This window comes from Chroicocephalus ridibundus, chromosome 11, assembly GCF_963924245.1.
Source record: "Chroicocephalus ridibundus chromosome 11, bChrRid1.1, whole genome shotgun sequence".
Taxonomy (NCBI): Eukaryota; Metazoa; Chordata; class Aves; order Charadriiformes; family Laridae; genus Chroicocephalus; species Chroicocephalus ridibundus.
Genome location: NC_086294.1, coordinates 798,207 through 821,684, shown reverse-complemented (window position 1 = coordinate 821,684; position 23,478 = coordinate 798,207). Strand labels below are relative to the sequence as shown.

At 48.4% G+C, this 23,478-nt stretch overlaps 1 protein-coding gene across 11 annotated transcripts; it reads left to right on the top strand.

Annotated features, from left to right (window-relative positions):
* The first annotated feature begins 1,067 nt into the window (after nt 1-1,067).
* Nucleotides 1,068-22,471, top strand: PURA (purine rich element binding protein A). Of its 11 annotated transcripts, XM_063348630.1 has the most exons (4): nt 1,068-19,255; nt 19,343-19,399; nt 20,439-20,750; nt 21,505-22,471. In XM_063348630.1, the coding sequence occupies exon 1, from the start codon at nt 1,139-1,141 to the stop codon at nt 2,081-2,083; it is 945 nt and encodes a 314-aa protein (XP_063204700.1). In that variant the 5' UTR covers nt 1,068-1,138; the 3' UTR covers nt 2,084-19,255; nt 19,343-19,399; nt 20,439-20,750; nt 21,505-22,471. The 11 variants fall into 11 exon arrangements, with proteins under 11 accessions (XP_063204700.1, XP_063204705.1, XP_063204706.1 ...); XM_063348635.1 differs by lacking the exon at nt 19,343-19,399; XM_063348636.1 differs by lacking the exon at nt 20,439-20,750 and having other exon boundaries at nt 21,900-22,471.
* The last annotated feature ends 1,007 nt before the right edge of the window (nt 22,472-23,478 follow it).

Genomic DNA, 23,478 nt, shown 5'->3' with positions numbered 1-23,478 from the left:
CCCACAGGGAGAGGTCTGGCGTCGGGGCGGGGTGAAACTCAAACGTCGCGTCCACGCAGCGCCGTGCGTCCCAGGCGCGCGGGGCAGTTCTGCCAGCTGGCCGACAGCTGCTGACAGCTCGCGAGCTGCAGCCCACCGCAGCTCCGAAACATCGCTTCTGTGTCAAAAGGAAACTCTTTTCCTCCTTTTTTTTTTTTTTTTTTTTCTTTCTCATTTTTGTCATGTCGTGATTTGGGCTGGACTGGCCAATGACAGACGACAGATGCTCTCTCTCCGAGGAGAGAGGACGCGTCGTTACCCGCCGAGTCCCTAATCACACAGGCTTTAGTCGCGGCGATGGGGCAGACTGGGGGTTCCTCCCCTGATACCCAAGCGACCCCTAAGCTGCGCGGCCGTCCTCGCAATTTGATCTTGCGTCTTAAATCCTCGACGAACGTTATTCCCTCCAGCGCAGCACGCAACCCCGCGGGCCACCATGAACCCTGCGTACCCAACTTGGGGGGATTTTTTTTTTTTTGGGGGGGGGGGGGCGCGCTGGGGGCAGCATCCATGTCCTCCACGCAGGGAGAGGCGCTTTTAGCCCACGCCAGCCGCGCTTGGGACGGGATGCGGGATTCGCGGGGTGGTGGCGGTGATAAGAACGGGAAGCAAAGGCATCTCCCCGAAACCCCCCCCAAAAAGTGGGAATTTAGTAAAAAGCGGGGCCGCGTGTGAGGCGGATGCCACCAGGGGCCCGTCGGGCCCCCCTTGAGAGGGTGAGGACAGGGCTCCGCGGGGGGGGCGGGGGGGCGACCGCCCGCCCCCGGCGCGGCGCTGCTGCCCGGCTCGGCGGGGCGGCCGGCGGCGGGGGCCGCTCTCTGCCGCCTTCCCGCGCCCTCTCCTGGCTCCCGCAGATCTCGCGAGAGCGGCCGGCTGGTGGCCGCGGGGGCTGTTGCAGCAGCGGCGGCGGGCGGCCGGAGCGGCGGCCTCGGAGGAGGAGGAGGAGGAGGAGGAGGCGGCGGCGGCGGCGGCGGCGGAGGAGGAGGAGGAGGAGGAGGAGGAGGAGGAGGAGGAGGAAGAGGCGGCGGCGCGGGGTGGGGGGCGCCGGGCGAGAAGCGGCGGCCGAGGCCGAGCGGCGGCGGCGGCGGGCGGCGGCATCATGGCGGACAGAGACAGCGGCAGCGAGCAGGGCGGCGGCGGCGGCGGCGGGGGCGCGGCGGGCGCCGGGGGGCCGGGCTCGGGCGGCGGCGGCGGCGGCGGGGGCCCGGGCGGCGGCCTGCAGCATGAGACGCAGGAGCTGGCCTCCAAGCGGGTGGACATCCAGAACAAGCGCTTCTACCTGGACGTCAAGCAGAACGCCAAGGGCCGCTTCCTCAAGATCGCCGAGGTGGGGGCGGGCGGCAACAAGAGCCGGCTGACCCTCTCCATGTCGGTGGCCGTCGAGTTCCGCGACTACCTGGGCGACTTCATCGAGCACTACGCCCAGCTGGGGCCCAGCCAGCCCCCCGAGCTGGCGCAGGCGGCCGACGAGCCCCGGCGGGCGCTGAAGAGCGAGTTCCTGGTGCGGGAGAACCGCAAGTACTACATGGATCTGAAGGAGAACCAGCGCGGGCGCTTCCTCCGCGTCCGCCAGACCGTCAACCGCGGCCCGGGGCTGGGCTCCACGCAGGGCCAGACCATCGCCCTGCCGGCCCAGGGCCTGATCGAGTTCCGCGACGCCCTGGCCAAGCTCATCGACGACTACGGGGTGGAGGAGGAGCCGGCCGAGCTGCCCGAGGGCACCTCCTTGACTGTGGACAACAAGCGCTTCTTCTTCGACGTGGGCTCCAACAAGTACGGCGTCTTCATGCGGGTGAGCGAGGTGAAGCCCACCTACCGCAACTCCATCACCGTCCCCTACAAGGTCTGGGCCAAGTTCGGCCACACCTTCTGCAAGTACTCGGACGAGATGAAGAAGATCCAGGAGAAGCAGCGGGACAAGCGCGCCGCCGCCGCCGCCGCCCCCCCCGCGGGCGCCGGGGCCGAGCCGCCCCCCGAGGCCGAGGCCGCCGCCGCCGGGCCGCCCGGCGCCCTGCTGCAGGCCGAGGAGCCCGAGGAGGACTGACCGCCCGCCCCCCGGGACGCGGACTGGCCCCGCCGCCCCCGGCGGGAGGGCGGGCAGGCGGCGGGGCGGGGGGCGCGGCGGCCGGGAGCTCCCCCCCCCTGCCCCCCGCGCCGCCGCCGCCGCCTCCCCCCGGCGGCCCCGCCGCCGCCGCCGCCGCCCGCCCGGCGCCCCCCCGCCGCCCGGCAGCAGCGCCTGCGACCCGCCACCCATCGCTGGATGTTCCTCCACTTTACCCACCGTATCAAACAGTAAGCAGCTGCTAAAACAAAACAAAACAAAAAAAACAAAACACACACAAAAAAAAAAGTCAAAAAAAGTAATAACATTATATATGAACTGTGTTTCCTACTTGATTAAAAATATAAAGAACTGAGTGTTTATTTCCCTAATTAACCGAGAACTTTTGTACACGTTTAAGCTATTATTATTAAAAGTGTTTGCAAAAATGGTCAAGATTATAATATTGCTGAATTATATAAAAAAAAAAAGTCCTTTTCATGTTGAGCTAACATTTGACTTTAGCACAAAAAAAAAAAAGAGATATTTTAGAACACGTAAAATAATATTTTTAGTTTTTTCTTCTCATTTTGTTACCAAATTTCGAACCTTACATGGAGGTTACTATAGTATATTTGACACCCTATATACCTGTGATTAGAGATGTGTATATATATATGAGGGCTAGGCATGCTGTGTGTCTGAGCTTTGTCTAAATGTTATGCAGAAGTTTGTAGAGTTAAAAGGTACGTAGGTTTAATTCATGCAAGGTAAACAATAAGTGCTCTCTTTTATACAATATGCATTGCATCTGGACCTTAAACATATAAAAATGGTCAGTGAAACTTCTGTGAACATGAAGAAAAATTATTAAAAAAGGCATTTAAATGAAATTTGCTAACTTGTGATTTTTACGTTTGAACCAAAGTTATTCAAATAGTAAAAAAAAAAAAAAAAAGAAAAGAGGAAAAGGAAAAAAAAAAAGAGAGAGAGAGAAAAAAAAGAAAAGTAAAGAATTTCCTCCCGTAATATTTTTTTCTGCACCTGTTTGGTTTACAACTGAGTAGGCGTATTGTCATTATTGTGTATATGAGATGTACTTGTATTGTTCATAATATATTTTTTTTATTCTGTGTACTTAAAGTACTTAACCTGACGTGCAGCGGTTTCCAGTCAACCTGTTTTTGGACAGCAGGTAGCGAGCCTTTCCGTGTTGCCACTGGCACTAGCACTATCTCCTCAATGCGTGAGAGAGGTCCGAACCTACGCTTTGATCCCCGCCAGTGCCGCTAACTCCTCTAGGCCTGTTAGAAATCAGTGCGACGCAATTGCAGAGTAATCCTACTGAGCCATGGGGTTCGGCGGTTCGTGCTAAAGCGAAAGCCCGGCCGGTGTGTGTCTGTAACGGATTTCCATGTAGCTGTGGTGCTAGTTCTTACTGGCTACATACCTGGCGAGCCTCGCCGTGCCCAGCCCTCCCCGTCCCAGCCTCCTCGCCGGCGTGCACGCTCGCGGGCTCTACCGAAGCCTAGGCTAGGGAGACGCAGATTTGTCAGAACACTAATCTGTCCAGGTGTGTTCTCCAAATTGAAATTGTCTGTAATAATAATAAGAATAATAATAGACTTTTACAGGTTGTTTTTGTTGTTTTGGTTTTGTTTTTTTTTTCTTTTAAAAATTTGGTGTGCTTTTAATTGACTAACTTCTTGCTGCTGTATAGTAAAATATTAATATATTTTTATCATTAAACTGCTGCATGACTATCATCATTATGAGTGAAAACGTTATAAAAAAGAAAAGATGCCTTAAACAGTGAAAACAAAACTTTTCTTTTCTTTTCTTTTCTTTTCTTTTCTTTTCTTTTCTTTTCTTTTCTTTTCTTTTCTTTTCTTTTCTTTTCTTTTCTTTTCTTTTCTTGGCCAGAATTCAGTAGACAGCGTTTCAGAGAAACTAGGATCTTGTTCCACTCGGAAGTTTTTTTGGGATGCCATCCTTTTTCTTAACGCTCTTGGCAAAGTTAGCCGTCTGGTAGACCTAGCCGCTGCGCGCAGAAGGCACCACCTGTATGAGCAGGAGCTGCCAGCGCTTCTTTACTGATGGTCAAGGATGGAGTTTTGGAAGGGTGGGGAGAGAGAAGAAAAAAAAAAAAAAAGCTTGTTATAAAGAATTTTTATTTCCTGCTGTCTTTTTATTTCCATTTGAAGTTATAATTCCCCTTTTCTTTTTTTTTTTTTTATTATTTTGAGATGTACTGTAAGTGTCAAAACAAGCTGTTTCCATTGTACCGTGCATTATTTCCCTTTAAAGAAGTTTGCTGTTAGTGTTCACAGAAAGTTAAATCCGAGATGCCGGTAGCGAGGTGTTTCTGTTTCTTTTTAAACAATCACTGGAAATGTTTAAAATTGCTTTAATGTGCACTTTCCTATTTCCCAGTAGTAAAATAAGCTTTCGGAGCGCGTAATGTGACGTTTGAAATGGTTCTCAATTGCATGTAAACATTTGTCTGATAACCTGCTTTTGAATCGGAGGGTCTGGATGGGCAGTTCCATCGATTATTGTACTTCAACTGTGATGTGTGCGGGACTGCATTCTCCATGCTGCTAGTCGTAGTTAGGAAATTAATTGCTTTGGTTTTGCTACTTGATTGATTGTCTCGGTCCTGCTGTTCGCTGCCCTCCCCAAAGTTGTGGCCGCGCTCAGCCGCTCGTGGTTGTCCCCGCGGTCGGTGGCGGGAGGCGAGGAGTGCCCGCCGGTGTCCCCCCCTTGCCCGCCCGGCGTCGGGGAGCACCGCCAGCGAGGCAACCGCGCCGGGGTCTTCCTCGCCCGCGCCCCCGCGTCCTGCCCGGGGTCCGGCTGACTGGGGGAGCGCGGGGGCCGTGTGGTTCCAGTCAGACCAGTAGAGTCTGTGGCAGCCCCGCTGGCAGTCTTGTGAACAGTGTCCGAGAACCTTGTGGTCAGTTTTTGTCTCGTTTTGGGTTTCTTCTGCGTGTTTCGTTGTTTTTTGTCGGGTTTTGTTTTTTTTTTCTTTCTTCTTTTAACGCACGTTGTGTATGTTCTAGGACTTTATGAATGATGATAATGAAAGACTAAAATGACTGTAAAGGTTCATGGGATTTCGCTTCTGGTTTTGTTTGGATTTATTTTTTGCTTTTTTTAAATTTATTTTTTTTTTTCCCCCCAGAGGTGCTCGGTACTTTACCAAGGCTCTAATATCTCAGTATATGAAACAAAGTACAGAAAACCCGTTTTAATGTTAGAAGGAGAAAGGTATATTTGACCATATGTGTTGTTTTAAAAAAAGACAGTATGCTCAAATGTGCCAAGATATCTAATTCCTGAGAAGTATGCCTTATATTTCCGTGATTATATGCTTTTAAATGTCTTGTAGAATAGGTCCAAGAGCATGATAAAAACTACTTTATAATGACTACGTGCAAGAAAACTTGAAATTCATTGCAATACTGACATTATTTTATTTTTAAGTTAAAGGGACACTGTCAAGTAATTTACCATTGAAATACAGCCGCCCTTTGAGTGGGTTTGTGCTAATGGCAATTCAAATCCCAATTCAAAGTCATTATTATTATTTTTTGTTTGTTTGTTTTAAAAAACGGTAAAATCGCTCTGACAAGTTAAAAAAAAAAAAAAAAAAAAAGAGAACGAGCCGCTGTTGATTCACGCCTCTTCTTTGCGGTCCGGCTGGCGATGCGGCTGCGAGAGGCGTCCCTGCGGCCGGCCGCCCCGGAGCAGGCGGGACTGGCCGGAGCGTCCTGGAGCGAGCTCCGGGCCGGCATTGCCAGGGGGGTCTGAGCTGCGGCCAGGCAGGGCCCGCGGGCCACTGGCCAGGAGCTCGGCTGCCCGCGAGCCGCTCAGCTGCCAACCGGGCATACCCACGGGCGGTGGGGAGAACTTTTTGGAAAATTCAATTTGAAAAAAAAAAAGGGAAAAAAAAACCCACAAACAAACCAAAAAAACCCCAACAAATAAAAATACTTGACAGTGTCACTTTCTTGCGTATCCCTCGCAGGGGTTGAAACGTGCCGGGCGCGATCGCGGCCGCAGCCGGGCGGTGGTGCGGCACAGAGGGGCTGCCCGGGCAGAGACCCCCCCGGTCGCGCGGGGCAGAAACCTGCCGGCCGTTTAACCCCTGCCCAGAGCCGACCGGTAACTTCTCTTTTTTTTTGGGAGCAATTACTTTGTTGCCTTTAAAAATAGCACTGTAACCACCTTTTTTTATGATTAGCTGTAGTGTAACCTTTGTCCCTTTAAACTATGCAAGCTATGAAATGTAAATTAGGGATCAGTTAAAGATAGTTGATTATATTCAATCAGATGGCATTCGTGCACTAACTGGATTATATACAGATAAAGCTATTAGAGTGACTTGTATGCTAACAGCAAGATATAACATACCTACCTATTCTAAAAAAATGACTATTAATATTGTATAACAGGACTGTGGGGTTGGGAGGGGATGTTATCTCTTACCTTCTTAAAAGGGGATTTAAGATTTTTATAACTGTTTTTTCCATCAAACTTTAATATTTTTGTCAAATTTTTAGGTATTTAATTTGTAAAATAGATTTTACTTTGTACTGGCGTACAGAAAATAGGGGTTGATTTAAACTTTTTTGAAGCCAAGTGATCAAGTACATTTGTAATAAAAAGTCAATGGATCTATATCAGTCGTACTCACTGTTTTCATTTCTTGTACGTTCTAATGCAGTGGCGCTGTATGTCTCCCAAGGAAAAAAAATTGGGGAGGTGGGTGGAAGGAGAAGGCAAAAATGTCAGCGTTGACGCTGCAAATTGATGCGACTTTCCGTACGCAAGTGGCCCGTGGTCAGTGGAGATTTGGTAGATATGCATTTTTGCTAAAAACACATGCACTTTTTCCAGAAGGGTTTACGAAAACCTGACTTTTTGGCATGTCTTCACTTCATGCTTCCACCTTGGTGCCCGTAGACCCTACAGCTGCCCTTTGGGAAGCGCGTTTCCCCGGCACTTACGAAATACAAAAACCAAACAAAGCGCAAAACTGATTTCTTCTAAGGTGGTGAACTACGGCATGTGACGGTTTTGCACCCACACACTTTGTCTCCCTCCCTCAAAGCTCTGCCACTTATCTTCTTTTCTCTAAGTTCAACAGGTTAAACTTTTTTTTTTTTTTTTTGGTTTCTTAAAGTATAATTACCAAGTGTTTTGGATTGAAGACTTCAGCAGATCCACTGAGTTTGGATCCAACACCTTGAGGAGCACTGGCATAATTAATTTTTGTTTGCTTGTTTGCTTTAGACCCAGACCTCCCATTTCCCTTTCCAGGGCATATACCAAATCTGATTGACTTCTCTGTGGCAGAAGTTGTGGGAGCTAGAAGTGGAGAATCCTGACATTAATGTACAAGAATGCTAAAACAGGTTTACTTTTCGGGGGGCTCTCGTGAAACGTGAAAACTCAAAAGTATAACTAGAACCAAGCAATTTCCTGGGTTCTGCTAGCCCAGCGGGTAGAAAACGACTCTCTCTTAGGTGAGTTGGAATGAAGGCAGTGAAAGCAAATTCGTCCGCAGCTGTGCAATTTGCTCATTCAAAAACCTGCTGCTTCTTACTGGCGTGGGTTGCTTTTTGAGAGGTAGGGCTCTGCCTAAAGCGCGGGAGAGTTTCTCTGGTAAAACGACACTGTCGAGACTTTTGCATTTTGCATTGCAAATTTGCAGTCCTGGTTTGCACCTTTTTTTTTTTTTCCTTCTTTCTTCTTTTTTCTTTCTTTCTTTCTGGTTATTGTTTTGGTTTTTTGTTTTTGCTTTGCTTTTTGTCAGGCTTACCCAAACTTTTCTTTTTTCTTTTCTTACCCCCCTCCTCTGCTGTCTGCCTGTTCCTTGTTAACTCAGATTGTGTAATTGAAGGGTTCGTGTTGGTGTTTGGACTATTTGGAAGAAGAGTCCGGTGCAGTTTTAAGTTCTCGGGCCGAGCTTTGTATTTTTTCGCACGCGCACTTCTCTCCCCAAAAGGTTTTCTCTTCTTGGCTTTCTTCTATAACGCGTAAAGATAGGTGAAATTTTGGTAGCAGAACATAGAAGCGGGCTGTACGCAAAGTGTTGTCAAAATGTTTTGACAAACCCGACAAGGTAAACAAGCGAGTTCCATTTTTGTGCTTGATTCCTGCTACTGTTGCCATCTCCTGTGCCACTCGCAACAATGGAAGATAATTTCAGCCCCAGAGCTTTTTTCAAGCCTGTGGTTCCTTTTACTCTGCTGGCTTGCACGTGATTTAGCTCGCTGGCAACGCAAATGTTGCGTGTGGGTTGCGAACATGGCAAGGAGATAGGTATATATAGTTTAAAGCTAGTTAAGGTTAATCTAAACGGACTTTCAAAATTATAACCTTTTTTAAAAGCCTGTTTTAACCAGAGCCTAACCTTTGGACCTAAAGTTCATGGCATCTTTTTTTTCTCTTAAGTGGGATCTCTTGTGTTGAAATTTGTGAGGGTGATGGCCTGATGGCCGGGGAAGGATGCTCCTCTCCTGCAGTCCCTCCGCCAGGGCCGGGCTGCTCTGCTCCCGTGGGCGATGCCGCGTCCCACTCCCGGGCCACGTGGCCTTGGGTCCGCTCTGGGAGTTTCTCTTAGCCTGCCTATCCCGCTTTCGTACTTCTTATCTTTTCAAAGCATTTCAGTTCCCGATGGGACAGTGTTTTAGCAGCACTACAGTCTGGGGGAAGGTCAGCCTACGTAGGGGTCTGCAACGCATCCCACATGTGGCGAAACACAAGTGGGCCATGAGGCTTTACGGGGCTGTGCGTTGTTTGTCGTTAATGCCGGTCTGAACCGCTGTAGGCAGCGGAGAGATCTAAACACCAAATCATCCGTTTTTAGGGGTTCACAGAGTTACTTCTCCAGTGGTATTCCAGATGTTTTCTTGCAATTTGGATGGCGTAAAAGTTGTTGCTGGAGAAGCAGGTTGGAAGGGAAAGGAAGAGTGGGTTTGCAGGCGCTCCCGCAGGCAGGTATGGTGTCATTGTGGCCAACAAAGCCATTGCCTGAGCTGGCGGCCTCAGGCGGGTACACGCCAGGTGAAGAGAGTTCCTCCTGGGGGAGAAGCTGCCAGCAGTCACAGCAGAGGAGGTGCTGTCTGTCTGGAGGGTGGGAAGAGGCTTTCGGAGCAAGGCGGGAGGGCTGGGCCGGCAGAGGTGGTTGGCCGAGGTGTACCGTGGCCATCGTTCAAGCGCTTCGGCTCCGGAATTGGTGTTTGGGGTGGTGGGCAGGGGGTGCCACTTGCAGAGGAGCATGCGAGAGCCAGATGCCGGCAGCTCTGGCAGACCCTTCTCCGCAGGCAGCCAAGGGGCGTCGGGCAGCTGGTCCCGGGGGCGCGTGGGGCTGAGCTCCCCGGCCGGGGCGGCTCTGCTGGGCCCCTCTGCGCAGTTCGGTGTCAGTACGGGGCTGAAGCCAGATGAGCAGTCGTGTTTTTTGGGAGAGTCAGAGCGTGTCACGCCTGCCTCTATAAAAGTAGTAAACAGTTGCGTAGCCTGTTTGAGGCAAAATATCGCAGAAGAGGGAGAGCTGAATTCATACGGCAAGGAACGAGGCATGTTTTCATGGAAAAACGTCAGCTTGAAATTAAGTGAGAAAAGATAAAGATAGGTGACTCCTGGCCCTGCTGTCTGTCTTTTGAGTGTTGACTGATGAAAACACGACAGAGCAAATGGCTGGATGTCCTGGGACAATGCTTCACTGTCCCTCTGTGAATCGATACTGCTGGCGCTCCTTCACCTGGAGAGGGGATCCGGTCCAGACCCTTTTGCTCTGGAAGCCACCACCTCCAGCCAAGACGCTGCCCTGCTCAGGCTGGCTGTAGGTTTCGCCTGCGCGTGGGTATTGTCTTATTTTGGGTGACCAGGACCCCGCACCGGCCGTCCCCAGGGCCACGGTGGTGTCTGCGGTGGCTTTGCAGCTCAGGTCGGGTGCATGCGTCTGCAGCGAAGCGCTCTGCTATCCCTGCATAAGGTGCCTTGGTTTGATCGCGGAGCAGTCTCGGAGCACGTGACCTGATTCGGTTTGGAGTCAACTAAGCCAAAAGACCAGCCCTACCAACCAGTGGGCGTTAGGTCCGTTGGGCTAAGCAAGAGCGCGTGGGGGAGTAAAATCCCCAAAACACAGATAATGTGCCCATCGGGTCCTGAGCAGTGACTGCTTTGCTGTCGAACTTGGCTCTGGCTGTGCTGATTGCTCGCGTAGACGTAGCCCTAGATAAAAGAGGAGACCGCCTGTGTAGATGGCTGGCCGTTTCTGCATCTCGTTGTCTTGAGGCTTAGGTTCACAACGTGTGGCGTACTTCTGCTCCTTTCCGGATCAGACATCAGCTGGGACTGCTCTTGCTTTGAATGGGCATCTTCTTTATCTCCCCAGCAGGTAACTCGGTCTTAGCTCATATAATTCCTTGGCTTTGCTGGTCATCAGTTGGTTTGCTCTCCGTCCTGACGTGAGCTTTGCAGAAATACACACCTTAGCCTTTTCTTAAGCCACGTAGGAGACTGAAGCGAAAAGAGGACTGGCTGCAACGCCGGCACTGGGAGTTTGTGCTGAGCCTTCCTGGCTGTGGTGCAGAAGGGCTTTTTTCTTGAAACACTGTCTTGAAATATGCAGGATGTGAAGAAAAGCTTCATTCTTTCTATCGCAGATCGGTGAGGTGAGAGACTTGAGTTGCACCTGCAGCGGGGAAGGATGTGCCCCTCTTGGCTAGTGAGACCTTGGAGGGAGGCCGCCGTTGTGGGAGCAGATCTGCTGCGTGCCGCCGGGAAGCAAAAGTGCATGCCTTGGAGAGATTTAGAGAGCTTTTCGGGGGAAAAATCTCTACACGTTGAGATGTCATCCTGGTCAACATGTTGATTTGGATGGAGAGCTTCTTGTAAAGGTGGATTGCAAATGGCATCTGAATCCCCGCGACCGTGTTGACCCCAATGGGTTTGGATTTTGTTCCGGACACGGTGCAGAGACCGTGGGGCAGCCCCCGTGGGTGACCCTCTGGGTGCAAGAGATGGTGTCTCACTGATGCGCGGCGGTGGTTTCAGCAGTGAGGTGGCACTGTCGTGCCTGCGGGAAGGTCTGGGAGCTGAGCCTGGGCTGTCAGAGACGTCTCCTCATCCCACGGACTGATGTGCCGTTGCTCTAGGGTGGGCCAGCACGGGAAAAGGGCTTTCGGGGCTGGCGTGCGAGGACACACGAGCCGCGGGGTCTCTGCTGCAGGGCCGACCCCCGCCGGCATGTTTGCAGCTCCTCTGTATCCCCTGCTGTGCTGGTGCGGCCAGTGCCGAGATGAAGCATCAGGCTTCAGACGGCGGCTGGAGGGGACCAAGTCTGTGTAAGAGATGTCCCTGGGTAATTTATATTGCTGGGAGCTGCGAGTGGAGAAAATGAGCGGTGGCGGTTTTTTCTGTTGCTGGTGAATGTCTTGATGTGCGACTCGAGCTCAAATCACCAGGCGCTTGTCATACATGCGGTGCCCTCCATCCAGCTGGTACATTAGCCCTGGTCAGAGGCCGGGGTGGGTTTTGTTCCTCTCACTCCGGGTGGAGAGGCGCGCTCTCACGTGCTAGTGCGCAGGAGAGCGTTTGCGCCTCTTGAGCGGACCTGTCTGGACAGGACGTCTCGGAGCAGCACTGTCATTTGAAGGTCAGCCGCGTTGATTGGAGTGTCTTTCTCTCCCCCAGGTTGGGCTTGCTGTAGTGTTTCGCTAGGGAATATGTTTTATTTCTCCATGGTCCGTCCCGGCTGCACAGCGGTTTGTGAGCGCGATGCAAGCTGATGGCTTTACTCTCTGTGGTCTCCTGAGGTTGGGATCTTGCTTTTCCTGGGCTTGCCTTTTGCTTGGGCGTTTGGCATGGGCTCAAACCAGCAGCCCCTTGGGAGCGTGCATCGGCATGTTGGCGTCAGCTGGACCTCACTCCTCAAAGACTCACCTGGGGATCAAGAAGTGAGCGCTGGCTTTTCAAGGGCCGGCTCTTCTCTTCTGTCCAGCAGAAGCAGTTCCAGCTGTTTGCCTTCCGGGCAAACCGTGAAGGCTTGCTGCTCTGTCAATACTTCAAGAAATGCCGGGGCTAGGAAGGGTGGATAAAGGATTTTGTGAAATCTGGTATTTAAACCTCCCACTTGAGTGATGCTGAGGAGAGCTGGCAACGGAGCATTGGCTCATCAGGAGCTGTGTGGGCAGGTCAAGTTAAGAAAAATGTTGTGTGAGCAGCACCAGAGCTGAAGAAGAGAAGCCAGAGTCTTGTCAGTTACAGCATTATAAATGCGATCAAAATTTCTTTTTGTTAAGAAGACTCTTATTTAAATAATAAATGACGGTAGGATCGCCATTGCCAGGGGCTGCTGAAGGGCAAACAGGCAGATCTCTGAGCAAAATAAGGACGAGAGGCTTTGAATTATTTTCTAGCATTAATAATTTTGAACTAAGCACTTGCCAATTCATGTAATTGTCATCTCTGCTTTCATGCACTCAAACAGTTTGGTTTGTGGATAGGTCTTTTGACAGTGCTGTGTTCATTCGATCTTTAAAAAGAAAAAAAAAGTTGGCTTGTGAGCTGTAACCGTCAATAGAAGTCCTGGTAAATGAGTCCTCGCAGGCTTCTGCAAGGCCATATGTAACTTATCTTGTCCAATGAAAGTCTCTAATTGGTGGTTTAAAGTAATTAAAAAAAGAATCCGTTAACAGCCAGTCTATTTTTAGTTTAAAGGTGGACTTTATATGGTCATAAAGTAAAAATTACAGGAATCGGAGAACATTGGCTTAATTGCACTAGGAGCTGCACACATGAGTGCAGAGAGGACACACTTTATGAGCGGTTATCTTCTGATAAAATATTATACAGTGCAACAAGTGGAGGTGCTCCAAGCTCCAGAAAGTCTCTTGAGACCAAAGTTGCGGAGCTGGTGGAGAAGAGATGACATGAAATCATCTGCAGATGGTCGCGGTCCATCCTCACCTTGGCCCTGGCTGCTTTGCTGTCATGGTTTAGGGCCAGATTGGCCAGTGGGGTGAACAACAGATGATCTCCCCCACCTCTCTCTCCAAGGAAACGTATTTGTGGAAACTCGACTTGCAACTGGATAGGATTAAAGGGTCTATTTATAATTTAATGCTAAAGCCTTGGTTGAGGAGTTGTTCTCTGTTCTGGAGAGACCTCCAGAAGCTGGGGAAGGTTTGGATGGCAGAGGATTTGGTTGTGGGAAATACAGGCTTCGCTCCTGATGATTAGGAGATCCATCTGACGAGTTGCTTGAGTGGACAAGTAGATCCTAGAAGATATCAGAGTGCTTGGAGCAAGCCTGGGGCTATCATCCTTGAAGCTGAGATACTTGGGAAGCTAAATTTGGGTTCCTGGGAAGAAGACAGAATTTAGGACATGGCAGTACCTCTTCCTAAAGTCCTAATGCATGCCTGGGAAAACGGTAGAAAGGATATGATGGGGAGGTGAAGTTAAGAGTCATGACTTCTCAGTGTGGGCTGGTTTCCACTTCAACTGAAGCGTTCCTAGGCTGGTGGCACAGCAAGTGGACAGGGTTTTGGGAGGATGGACTGAACACGGTGCTGGTGGAAGGCTGAAGCTGTCAGGACTTGGGCAAAGGCTCTGAACAAGAGCACCGGGAACAAAAACATGTGCCCATTTCTCCTGGAGGGCAAGGTGTGACTTTTCAGTGCGGGGTTCCAAGGAGGCTGAGAGCAGACTTGTGGATGCGGGAAAAGCGACCGGCTGTTGGACTGCAGATTGGGATAAGAAATGGGCATGTGGTCCAAACAAGAATAACGTCTGTTTACCAGCACGGAAACATGAAACAAAAATAGTTGTTGTATACTGCTTGGTGGTGTAAAAAGACCTTGGCGTAGCCAGTCTGATTGAAACGTGGTGGAGGTGATGAAAATCAGTAAGATACTGCATTACCTGCCATCAAACTATACTGAATAGGCATGCTAGGTCATAAAGGTGTGAAGGAACACTATATCTAAGAAGTTGCCGTAAAATCTGAGAGGAAATTAGAGTAGTGATGACCCAGCCAAATTTATGTTGGATATAAACCCCGTATTTTAATGGCATGGAGGTATTAGGAAATTTTCTATTCCAGGCAAGAAGGTGGTTATGGATTTCATGGGGCCTGGGAGAAAAACAGGCTCATGCGTCTTCATAAACCTGTAAGAAAAAGTAAATTCAATTATGTCCATGCTGTCTGGCCAGATTGTTTGGGAAGGAGCTGGCTAATATTTTGATGAACAAACATCTTGATTTACTTAAAGGATCATTTCTTGTAACAGCCTGGTGTAGAGTTAGCCTTGATTTAGGACTAAAATGTAAGAACTGATTCAAGATATAATTACTGTTGAGTCACTAAATAGCAGTGACCACAGTACAATTACAGGTTCAGCATCCTCAGGGGTGGAAGGCGCTGGACTGAAAACGAGTCTTGTGTTATAAAATATTGCAGGGGCGAAGATCAGAAAAATAAAGTCCTTAGACTTGTCGAGGCAGCGCCATAGATACCTGGAAAGGTTACAGAAATCCAAATTAGGCAGAGCTCTGTCATGAAGGAGCTTCAGAGCTGAAGTGGAAATCAGTTACAAGGTAAAATAATTATAAAGTTATGAAATAAAATAGTTATAAAGGAAGGGACTTGGTGGAGTCCAGCAAGATTCCATCAAAAGACAGAAGCCCAGCTCTTGCAAAGTAGACTGAAAGCGCCGTGCTGTATGGCAGGTAACCCATGATCTGGAAATTAAGCAGTTTAGGATGGGCTTTGAAGAGCCGGGGACTTTAGGGAGCAAATCCTGTCTTAGGCGTATCAGAGAGAAGGCTGGGGAGGAAAACTGAGCAGGCAGGACTGAAGGCACAGTTAGTTTTCTGCACTACTTCATGCTACTTGTGTAACTTCTCCGCATCCTTCCGGAGCACAGAGCACGTTTGAGAGCCTGCTTATCCATCACCTAGTCCTTTTGGATGGTAAAGATAAGGAGCCTGCCTCTGAAACTCAAGTGCTTGAGGCAGAGACACTGGAGCAAAGTAGTAAATTCAAGAGGAAGAGCATCAGGTGTACCTAGGAGTTTGAAAAGAGCTTGCGCCTGAAACACTAAAGTTACTAGCCAAAATAGGGCTGTTAAAAAAGAGCTTAGTATTCTCCATGACTAGATGACTTCCCAATGTGAGATTATTGTTTTTTTAATTAAAGTATTAAATGGGGCACTGGGAATTGCAGATCAGCAATCCTGGACTCCGGTTTGAGAAGGAGAAAGTACCCTAAGTCTTCAGGATGTGGTAGGTTGAAAGCAACATACTTTCTGCAAAGAAAGAGCGTTGGAGTAGGTGGACTTTGAAGGTTCCTTCCAACCCAAAGCATTCTGTTATTCTGTGATCAGTCTTCTTATCTGGGTAATCTACCAGAGTCTTTGAACACGTTGACAAACAGCAGGAGGTGGAGAGTCAACTGATCTTTATTTGGTTGTTTTAAAACGTTTCTATCGAGTCCTCCCAAGAAGGTATTAAAAAAATATGCTTGTAATGAGAGGAGAAATATCATGGAGTCCTTCTTTGGTTGCAGCTGATGTTGATCACTTGGGCAGCACAAAGTAGACAAAAATCTAGTTGGAGATGGTGACCAAAGGCTTCCAAGCCTGCACCTCGAGTAGATCTTCAGACTTTGAGCAAATGAGTTTCCTCTGGAAAACACTGATTCATTAAAACCAGGTGTTTTGCCAGGTGGAGAAGGGTTGGTTCTCATTGAACTTTTCTGGTGAGCACGTCTAGGTCCAGGCTACAAAGACTGGTTGACCGAGGAGGAGAAACAAGCCCAGAATACTGGGTGGCATAGCATCTAGATTTCTCCTGTCGTGTGACACCCCCAGTTCAAGTTCCTACCCTGAGCTTGACTTTCAGGTCTGCCAGATCTCAGAGCATGCCTCAGCAGCGAGTGTTGTGGATATGTTCTGTTTTCTTTTGGTTTCACCAAGGCAAAAACCCAAAAGGTTTTGGTCTTGACAATAGGCAGAAAAAGAAGGAGCGGGGAGAGAGGTCTGGTTGGCATTTTCCAGGTCTCGCCTAGCTCTGTTCGTGAGGGAGGGTTGTCCACGCGTGTGTGCGGGCACATGCAGGACTGTGTTACCTCTCTTCCCGAGAGACCTGGGAGGACCCATAGCTGACTGGTCTGGCCTAGAGCAACCCTTTGCTGCCCGGGCTTAGTTTTAGGCTTCTTAAAAGTCTAGAAGTCGTGGCAAATACCCGTGCTTCTCCCACCTTCTCTGTCTTCAGTAGATCATTGCACCAAAGAGCAAGTGCTTTTGATAAATCATCAGATTTCGCAATAGGAGCGGGTTAACTGCAAGGCACCTCAAGGCTTTTGGTTAGAGTTAGCCTTTAAATATAAGAACTGGCAACTGAAAGAACAGAATGGTCGGTTTATACCGTGACTGAAAAATCCGGAAGAGCCTGATAAGCCCTGATGCCGTGAGCGTGCGGCGGTGGAGGCTGACCCTGGGAAATGCAAGGCAATAGGCAGGGGGCAAGGGGGCGGTTTGTAACACCCCAGCAGTATGGCTAGGCTTTAGGTGATCAGCTCGGTCAGAAGAAGAGCATCTGGTGCTGGGCAGCAAAAGCAAATGAAGTGAAGGTGTATAGACTGCCGTAGGAAATAACCGCGTCTTACGGATTTAGGTGCTAAGGTCCGAGAGGCTGCCGTGCGTGAGCTCTCCTGTAACACAGTTCATTAGACCCCCATGGTGTCCCTGTGCTGTTTTCCCTCAGTAATCTGGTGGTTGTCGGTGGCACAACCTTTGTCCCCTCCCCCTAGAAATAATAATTTCATTAGACTGCTCACTTCTAGTTAAATTATACCAGCTGACTTTGAAGTACTTAATATAAAAACGTCGTGGTATGCTTGCATGATAGTTATTTGATGTAAGAAAAAAAAAAAATCTCTTGTGCTCTCTCTTTAGGAATTTGGGCTTTGAGTTTCATTAGGGAGTGTTGTACGTACCCAACTGCACGGGATCAGGCCCATCTCTTTTTAAAAACATATTTCACATCTGAGATTAGAAACGTTCTAGAAGACAGATCGGAAGATGAAGTTGGCCGTTACAGGCTCAGATGATAATAGTGACTTGTGCAAAGGCTGTCCGTCCACATAGGAAACTGCACGGCTACTTCTGTTTAACTGCTGTCAAAGGTCTGGCATTTTGGTAACAGTATTTTTTTCTAAATGTACTGAGTATACTTGCCTTTAAATCCTGTTAGGTACAGATAATTGTCATTGGTATTCTGTAAATTAGCTCTATACTAGCATTCACATTGGACTAGGCTTAACATTGTGATTGCCAAAGATGACTTGAAAAAGGAAAATTAATTTATACCCTTTTAATGTGGTTCTACCCCATGTAGGGGGTTGTTTGTAGAAGTATCAGGAGGGCTACAACTGTCTTCCCCCTGTTGCTTGCCATGATTCTCTGCAGGAGAACGTACAGATTTAAATCTATTTTTCCATCCTTTGGAGACACTGAGATACTATCACGGTGAGGGCCACGGAAATATCTAGGCAAACCTTGTCCAATTTTTTTTTTTTCTTCTGCTGTCAGTCAGGTCTCCGAGCTTTTCTTTTTTTTTTTTTTTTTTTTAACGTAAAAATGTTAAATTGTTTGAGTAAAAATCACTTCCCTCATCTTTCCGGTGCGACATCCTCTAATACCGTAGGTCTGTTCGGGCTGGATTATTTGTGGTCTTCCAGAAAAAGTAGATGGAACTGGAATTACTGATGCCAAAAATTGCCCACAGCAAAGGAGGGAAATCCTTGTTTTTAAGACAAAACCCATCCGGACCCTTTTCGGACACCCCGCAGCACACCACAAGGGTATAAATACCTACTTTTTCTTTTCCAGGTGATCTTTAAGGCCGGGTAGCGGCGGGCAGGGTCGGTCTGCCTGGGTGGACAGGACGGGGTCCTGCCCTGCAGATTTGTCCTGCTTCAGCATCGAACCCGCCGGCTTTTAGGCCGGGCTCTTGTCCTCCAAGTGGAGCTCGGCCCCGGCACCGTCGGCCGCGGGGGTGCCGTGCCCTTGGGCCACCCGCGTGTCGGCAGGTACCGAGAGCCGGCACCTCCACGGGTGACGCTGCCGCGCACTGCCCAGCCACGGGGTCTGCGTTTAGGGAGCCGCGTGCGGTGGGCTTTCACCCTGTCCTCGATGCTGATCCCCAGGGCAGGAGAGTTAGGACTTTCTCAGTTAAAGAAAAAACAAAAAGTGATGCAAAATCTCCGGAGAGTGGTGTTCCCCCGTGACAGCGACGGCCGTTCGCCACCCGCTTCTGTTCAGCCATGCCCCCTGGTTCGGTTCTGCTGGGTTTTTAGCCATCTTGACCTCATGTTTGCAAATATTATTGGTAATATAATGCTCTATGTACAAATGTCTGTGTGGTTCATGTGTATGTTTCTGTGGTTCGAGTCAGCCACAGACTTCTGGAATTTCATTGTACTTTGGTTAAATGTTGGACTTTTAACTCTTCTACTGTATGGCTTCTTGATTTCTCTTGTCCAATGTGGACCAACTCTATTTTTGGAAATAAATAAGCATGTAAATAAAATGAATGGGTTTATGCCACTTACAAGAAAATGCTTTCTTTAAAATGTACACTCAGTCTTGTATATTTTATGGTATCTCAGGGAGCGGACGAGGCTCAGGCACCAGCAGCCTTGGTGATGAGATACCATATTATGTACAAATTCATTTCCAAGTGGTTTCAGAAGAAGACTTTCCATCTCCTGAGCCAAACCCCTGTAGGACCAGCCTTGTGGAGGAGGTGGGGGGGTGTGTGTGGCGTGGTGTAAATCCAGAAAGAAGCGCATAGTTTAAGGGGAGTAAAGGAAAGAAACACAACTTTCCTCTCAACACAAGGCTTCTGGTTTGAGGTGTCCAGGTGCCAAAGATGCCGCCGAGTGTAGGGATGCCGCGGGGCAGCTCTTGGCTCCTGCCCAGCAGCACGATGACGACTTCTTTTTTTTTTTTTTTTTTTTTTTTTAAAAACTTCTCCATATAAACCAATATTTACCAGTAATCCTGTGTTTCTGTTTTTGTTTTTTGGCAGACTTTTACCAGTAAATATCGGTTTATTCCTGAAACCAGAAGCCCTAAACATACCTTTGTTTCTAAGGTCAGTTGTCATTTTGTCTCTCTCATTCCCCGCTCCCCCCCAGTACGACCCGGCAGGTGATTGAAAGGTACCGAGTTTTCTTTCTAGTTTTCCTGCTCTGCATCTCTGGGAACTGGAGCCTGCAGGACCTAGAGCCTTCTGTTGGTAACGTAGACCCAAGTTTACAAATTATTCTTGTACCATTTTAAAGCCTGCTTTTAAGGACAGAAGTGTTCCCGGCTGCCCGCTGCGGGAACTGGTAGAAACCCCTGCAAATGTATAAATTGCATCATCTCACTGAAGCCCGTGGGTAGGTCACTCACGAGCAACTTCAGGCTTGGGGCTGAGAAAGTGATTTCTCCAAAAATATACACGAAAAAATACCATTTCTGTTTTACGGTGGGGGAGGGAAGGGCGGGAAAGGAATTTGAATTATTTATTTTTTTCCCCTAGTTTTTTCTGATTTCTAATTTACTGCTAGAAAGCAAGTATGACGTGGGGAGGAGGGAGAGAATTTGGACGTTCCCCTTCCTAACCTGCTGGTAAACTCTTCCTCCGAGGCTGGGAGAACGGGCCGGTGAAAGGTCTCATCCTTAAAACGATGTTACTAGGTGTCTGGGACCCCAAAAAGCGCAGTCGGCGCTTTTTAATGACAGGAATCTCTTTAGGTCATTTTTTTCAGAGTTTTGGTTTATACCAAGACGAATGAACTCGGGAGCGTTGAAGCCTCCTTTTTTTTTTTTTTCCCCCCGCGAGTGTTTGCAACCCAAACACAACAGCATTATGCTAATACTCAAGAAAACGGAGAAGCTGGCGAGGAATAGAAAATGAGTCGGCTGCACGGTCCCAGCCAATTTTTTTCTCCCAAGCGAACAAAACGCAGAAAAAAAAAAAAAAAAAAAAAAAATCCAAAAAAATGAAAAATGCAACCTCCCGAAAAAGCAAGCCAAAGGGGATCTCAAATGCCTCGTCCGGGTTTGTAGCACGTGGTTGGCAGGAGTGGTTTTGGCATAGCTGCGACCTAACCGTGTCCCTTTACGGAGCACCAAGGGCTCATTTCCCCCTAACGAACCCGAAAGCCGAGGTTTTTGCGGTTTTGGGGCGCAGATCGGAGCTCCTGCAGCCTTAGTTGGAGTCCAGAATGAGGGGAGCCCTTCCAGCTGTGCACTTTGAGCTGAAAACTACCTTTCCTCCCCTTTTGCAGCCTGGGTGGTTCTGATTGCTGGCAGTTCTGTAACACAACTTTAATCTGAGCAATTGAGGCTGGTCCTACATTACCTTCAGACGTCTTGCGGAGGACTCCTGTTACCAGTTTGGTACTCAAAAGCTACACCCCACCATCAGAAGTCACTTGGTTTTTTTGGTTTTTTTCCTTTTTTTTCCCAAAGGCAGTGATAGATGACCCTCTTTAGCTCTAATGGAAAAATAATGCTAATTGCAATGCAACTTTCTAAGAAATTGTTCATATATTCATAATTCCGTTGCAATCCCAAATTGGAGAAGAGATGTGTTAAAGGTATATATTAGTCTAGATTTTTTCTTATTGTAAATACTGTAATTTTATAATACTGTCAATATTTTATTAACTTAGAAATATTTAACAGAGTTTAATCTATGGTAGCTGATTTATTTATAGGTTTATGTTGCAGCCAATATTGCATTACGTTCTAATGTAAGATTAACTTTCAGCATGTAAACGTTGATTTAATATATTGTTGGAAAGATTAAGAGAGAAAACTCTCGCTCTTAATCTGTAATACCCAGCCCCCAATTCCCAGTTTGGAACTCTTTAACGAAAGATTACGAAGTTTCAAGACCTCGTGAATCCGACAACTGCGGTTGGGTTTGAAAAACTTGAATTTTGCAATGTACCTGGCTCTTTCACCCTGTGAACAAGTTTGCTTCGATATTTGGTCTATACAGTGCGGAAGTCTTTATTTTGAGCAAAGGGACACTGTCAGATCGATTTTAGATTCTGGTTTGGGGAGGGGGAAGCAAAACTCACCCCCGGTGCATGTGTGTTAATTCCTTTTTAATCGCAAGGGAAGAAGCCCGTTCCGGTTGGGGGGTGTTTGGCTGGGAGCGTCCCCGCAGCCGGGGTGCTGCCGCGTCCTGCCGTCCCTGGCACCGGCCGCAGCCGGAGCTCGGTGAGATGGGTAAAAGTGCACAAGGTCTAAAAAAACTTGCCAATTTTTGACCAAAGTTTTTGTCTTTTTTCTTTTTTTCTTTTTTTTTTTTTTCTCTTTAAATCTCTCTCTCTCTCTCTTTAGCCTGATGGTGTCCCTTTAACAGCATAAAGATGTTCACGTTCTCTGAAAAACCATTAGAAGTGATTTCCTTTTTAAGGCAAGGGAGAATTTGTCTGTAATTTGTTTGCAACGTAACTCGCGTAAAAATACCAAAAAGATATCAAGGGTTTTCACGGGAGTTGGTATTTTTTCAAGTGTAAAAGTTAATCTTTATTAGAGATGTGCCAATCTATACTGCTTTATTGTAGTGTTGTTACACTTAGGCATTTCAGTTAACTTACGAATATATACTGTAACAGTATACTTTGTACAGATTTATTTAAAATTTATTTGAAAACTGAAATAAAGTAGGCAGAAAATAAAGATATTTATTTTTCATTTGACTATGTAAGAAGGTATCATTCTTTTGGTTTTAGTGCACTGGTGTACCAAGCCTCAGAACCACTGCTTTCTCCAGCTCATAGGATGCTTTTCCGAGACTGTGGATACGTGTATGTGTACCGCTGTGTTGATAAGTAAATGCCAACGATGGAGTTCGTTGCTTTTATACATCCCAAAGAGAAGTTCTCCACCCTTCATTTTCTGTTTTCTGACCAAAAAAGGCCTGTGGTTGTGAACAGTGTTCACGCGAGTTCTGCCATCCCACTCTCCCATCAGCTTATACCAATGCCAGGACGGGAGGATTTGCCTGCGTACCTTCCCCAAAACGCCCTGGTCCGCGGTGGCACCGGCAGGGAGCAGGTCAAACGCGTGTCCTTTGGGCTTTGTGTAAAGCAAACACAGAACAAGAAAAATCAAGATGTTAAATCCATTAGAAAACAAATTCCTTATTGTACAGTAGTAATGGAGATCTCTAGTCAACCTGCCATTAATAATAGATTCTTATTTTTTGAATGATCTATTTAAAAGAACAGCAAGCATTGTATTTGCTAGTAAATCTGAAGTGTTTACATGGAATTACTAAATAAATTATTTGATCTAAGACGGCTCTCATCAGTGCTGATTTTTCATGCTGGAGATTAATTTTGGCAGCTGCTTTTTTAGTTCGTGCTGTTCTTTAAAACCTTCCAAAGCAGGTTTTTTTTTCCGTGCATCCTTGCGTTTTAAATGAGGCTCTGAGGAAGAACCTACAGCTCTCCTGCGACAGCATACCTCTCCCCGCGAGCTGTGACAGGAGCGCTCGCCAGCGTTTCCCAGCCCCTTCCGCCACGTGAGGCTGCCCCTCCGTATCCCAAACAACCGCTCACGTTGCTGAGACGGAGCAGGATGCTCTGAGCTGGAATCCCTGCGGCAAATGGTACTGCTTAGCGGCGGTTTTCGTCGGTCTGAGTCCTGGTGCGTGTATATATATATTTTTTTTTTTTTTTTTTTTTTTTTTTTAGCAGAAAGCGTTGGGATAGAAGTAAAACCTCATCCTGCAAGGTAACGCGTTGTCAAACGCGGGTCCATCGTGGCTCGGTCCTGCTTTCCGAGGCTGCGGGAAAGCCCCGTGCTCCCGGCCCCATGACCCTGCTCGGGGCCCTGCGGGCCACAGGCAGTCGAGAGAAGCCGCAGCAGGCGAGTGCTTTGCATCGTCGTGGAGGCCGAGGGCAAATTCAGGGGCTTCCACCCGCTCCGGGCAGCAGAGCACTGGGGCTGCTGTCTGGTGGGGGGGCGGGGGGGGGCTGGCATGGCTCCTGGGGTGGAGGATGGCGCTGGGCGATGCCTCGCCGCGGGGCTCCGTGCTGGCACGGCGCGGGGCTGGCAGGGTTTGCGGCGGCCAGTGGAAAGCGGGAGCGGTGCCGCCCGTGCGAAGCTGGATGGAGAAATCCACGCAAAAGGAGCAGGCAGGGAACAGCAGGCAGCGGTTGCAAATGCGGAGTCTGGCCACACCGTGTCCCCCTCTAAGCACTGCACGCGCTTGTTCTCTCTAAGGCGTTTAAAACTGGGGGAAAAAAATGCAACTGTAAATAATGCAATCTCTCCCTGCGTTCCTCATTTCCCAGGCTTTCCTGT

Excerpts from the sequence above, each read along its gene's own strand:
- PURA (XM_063348637.1), top strand. The coding sequence starts at position 1,139 with ATGGCGGACAGAGACAGCGGCAGCGAGCAGGGCGGCGGCGGCGGCGGC.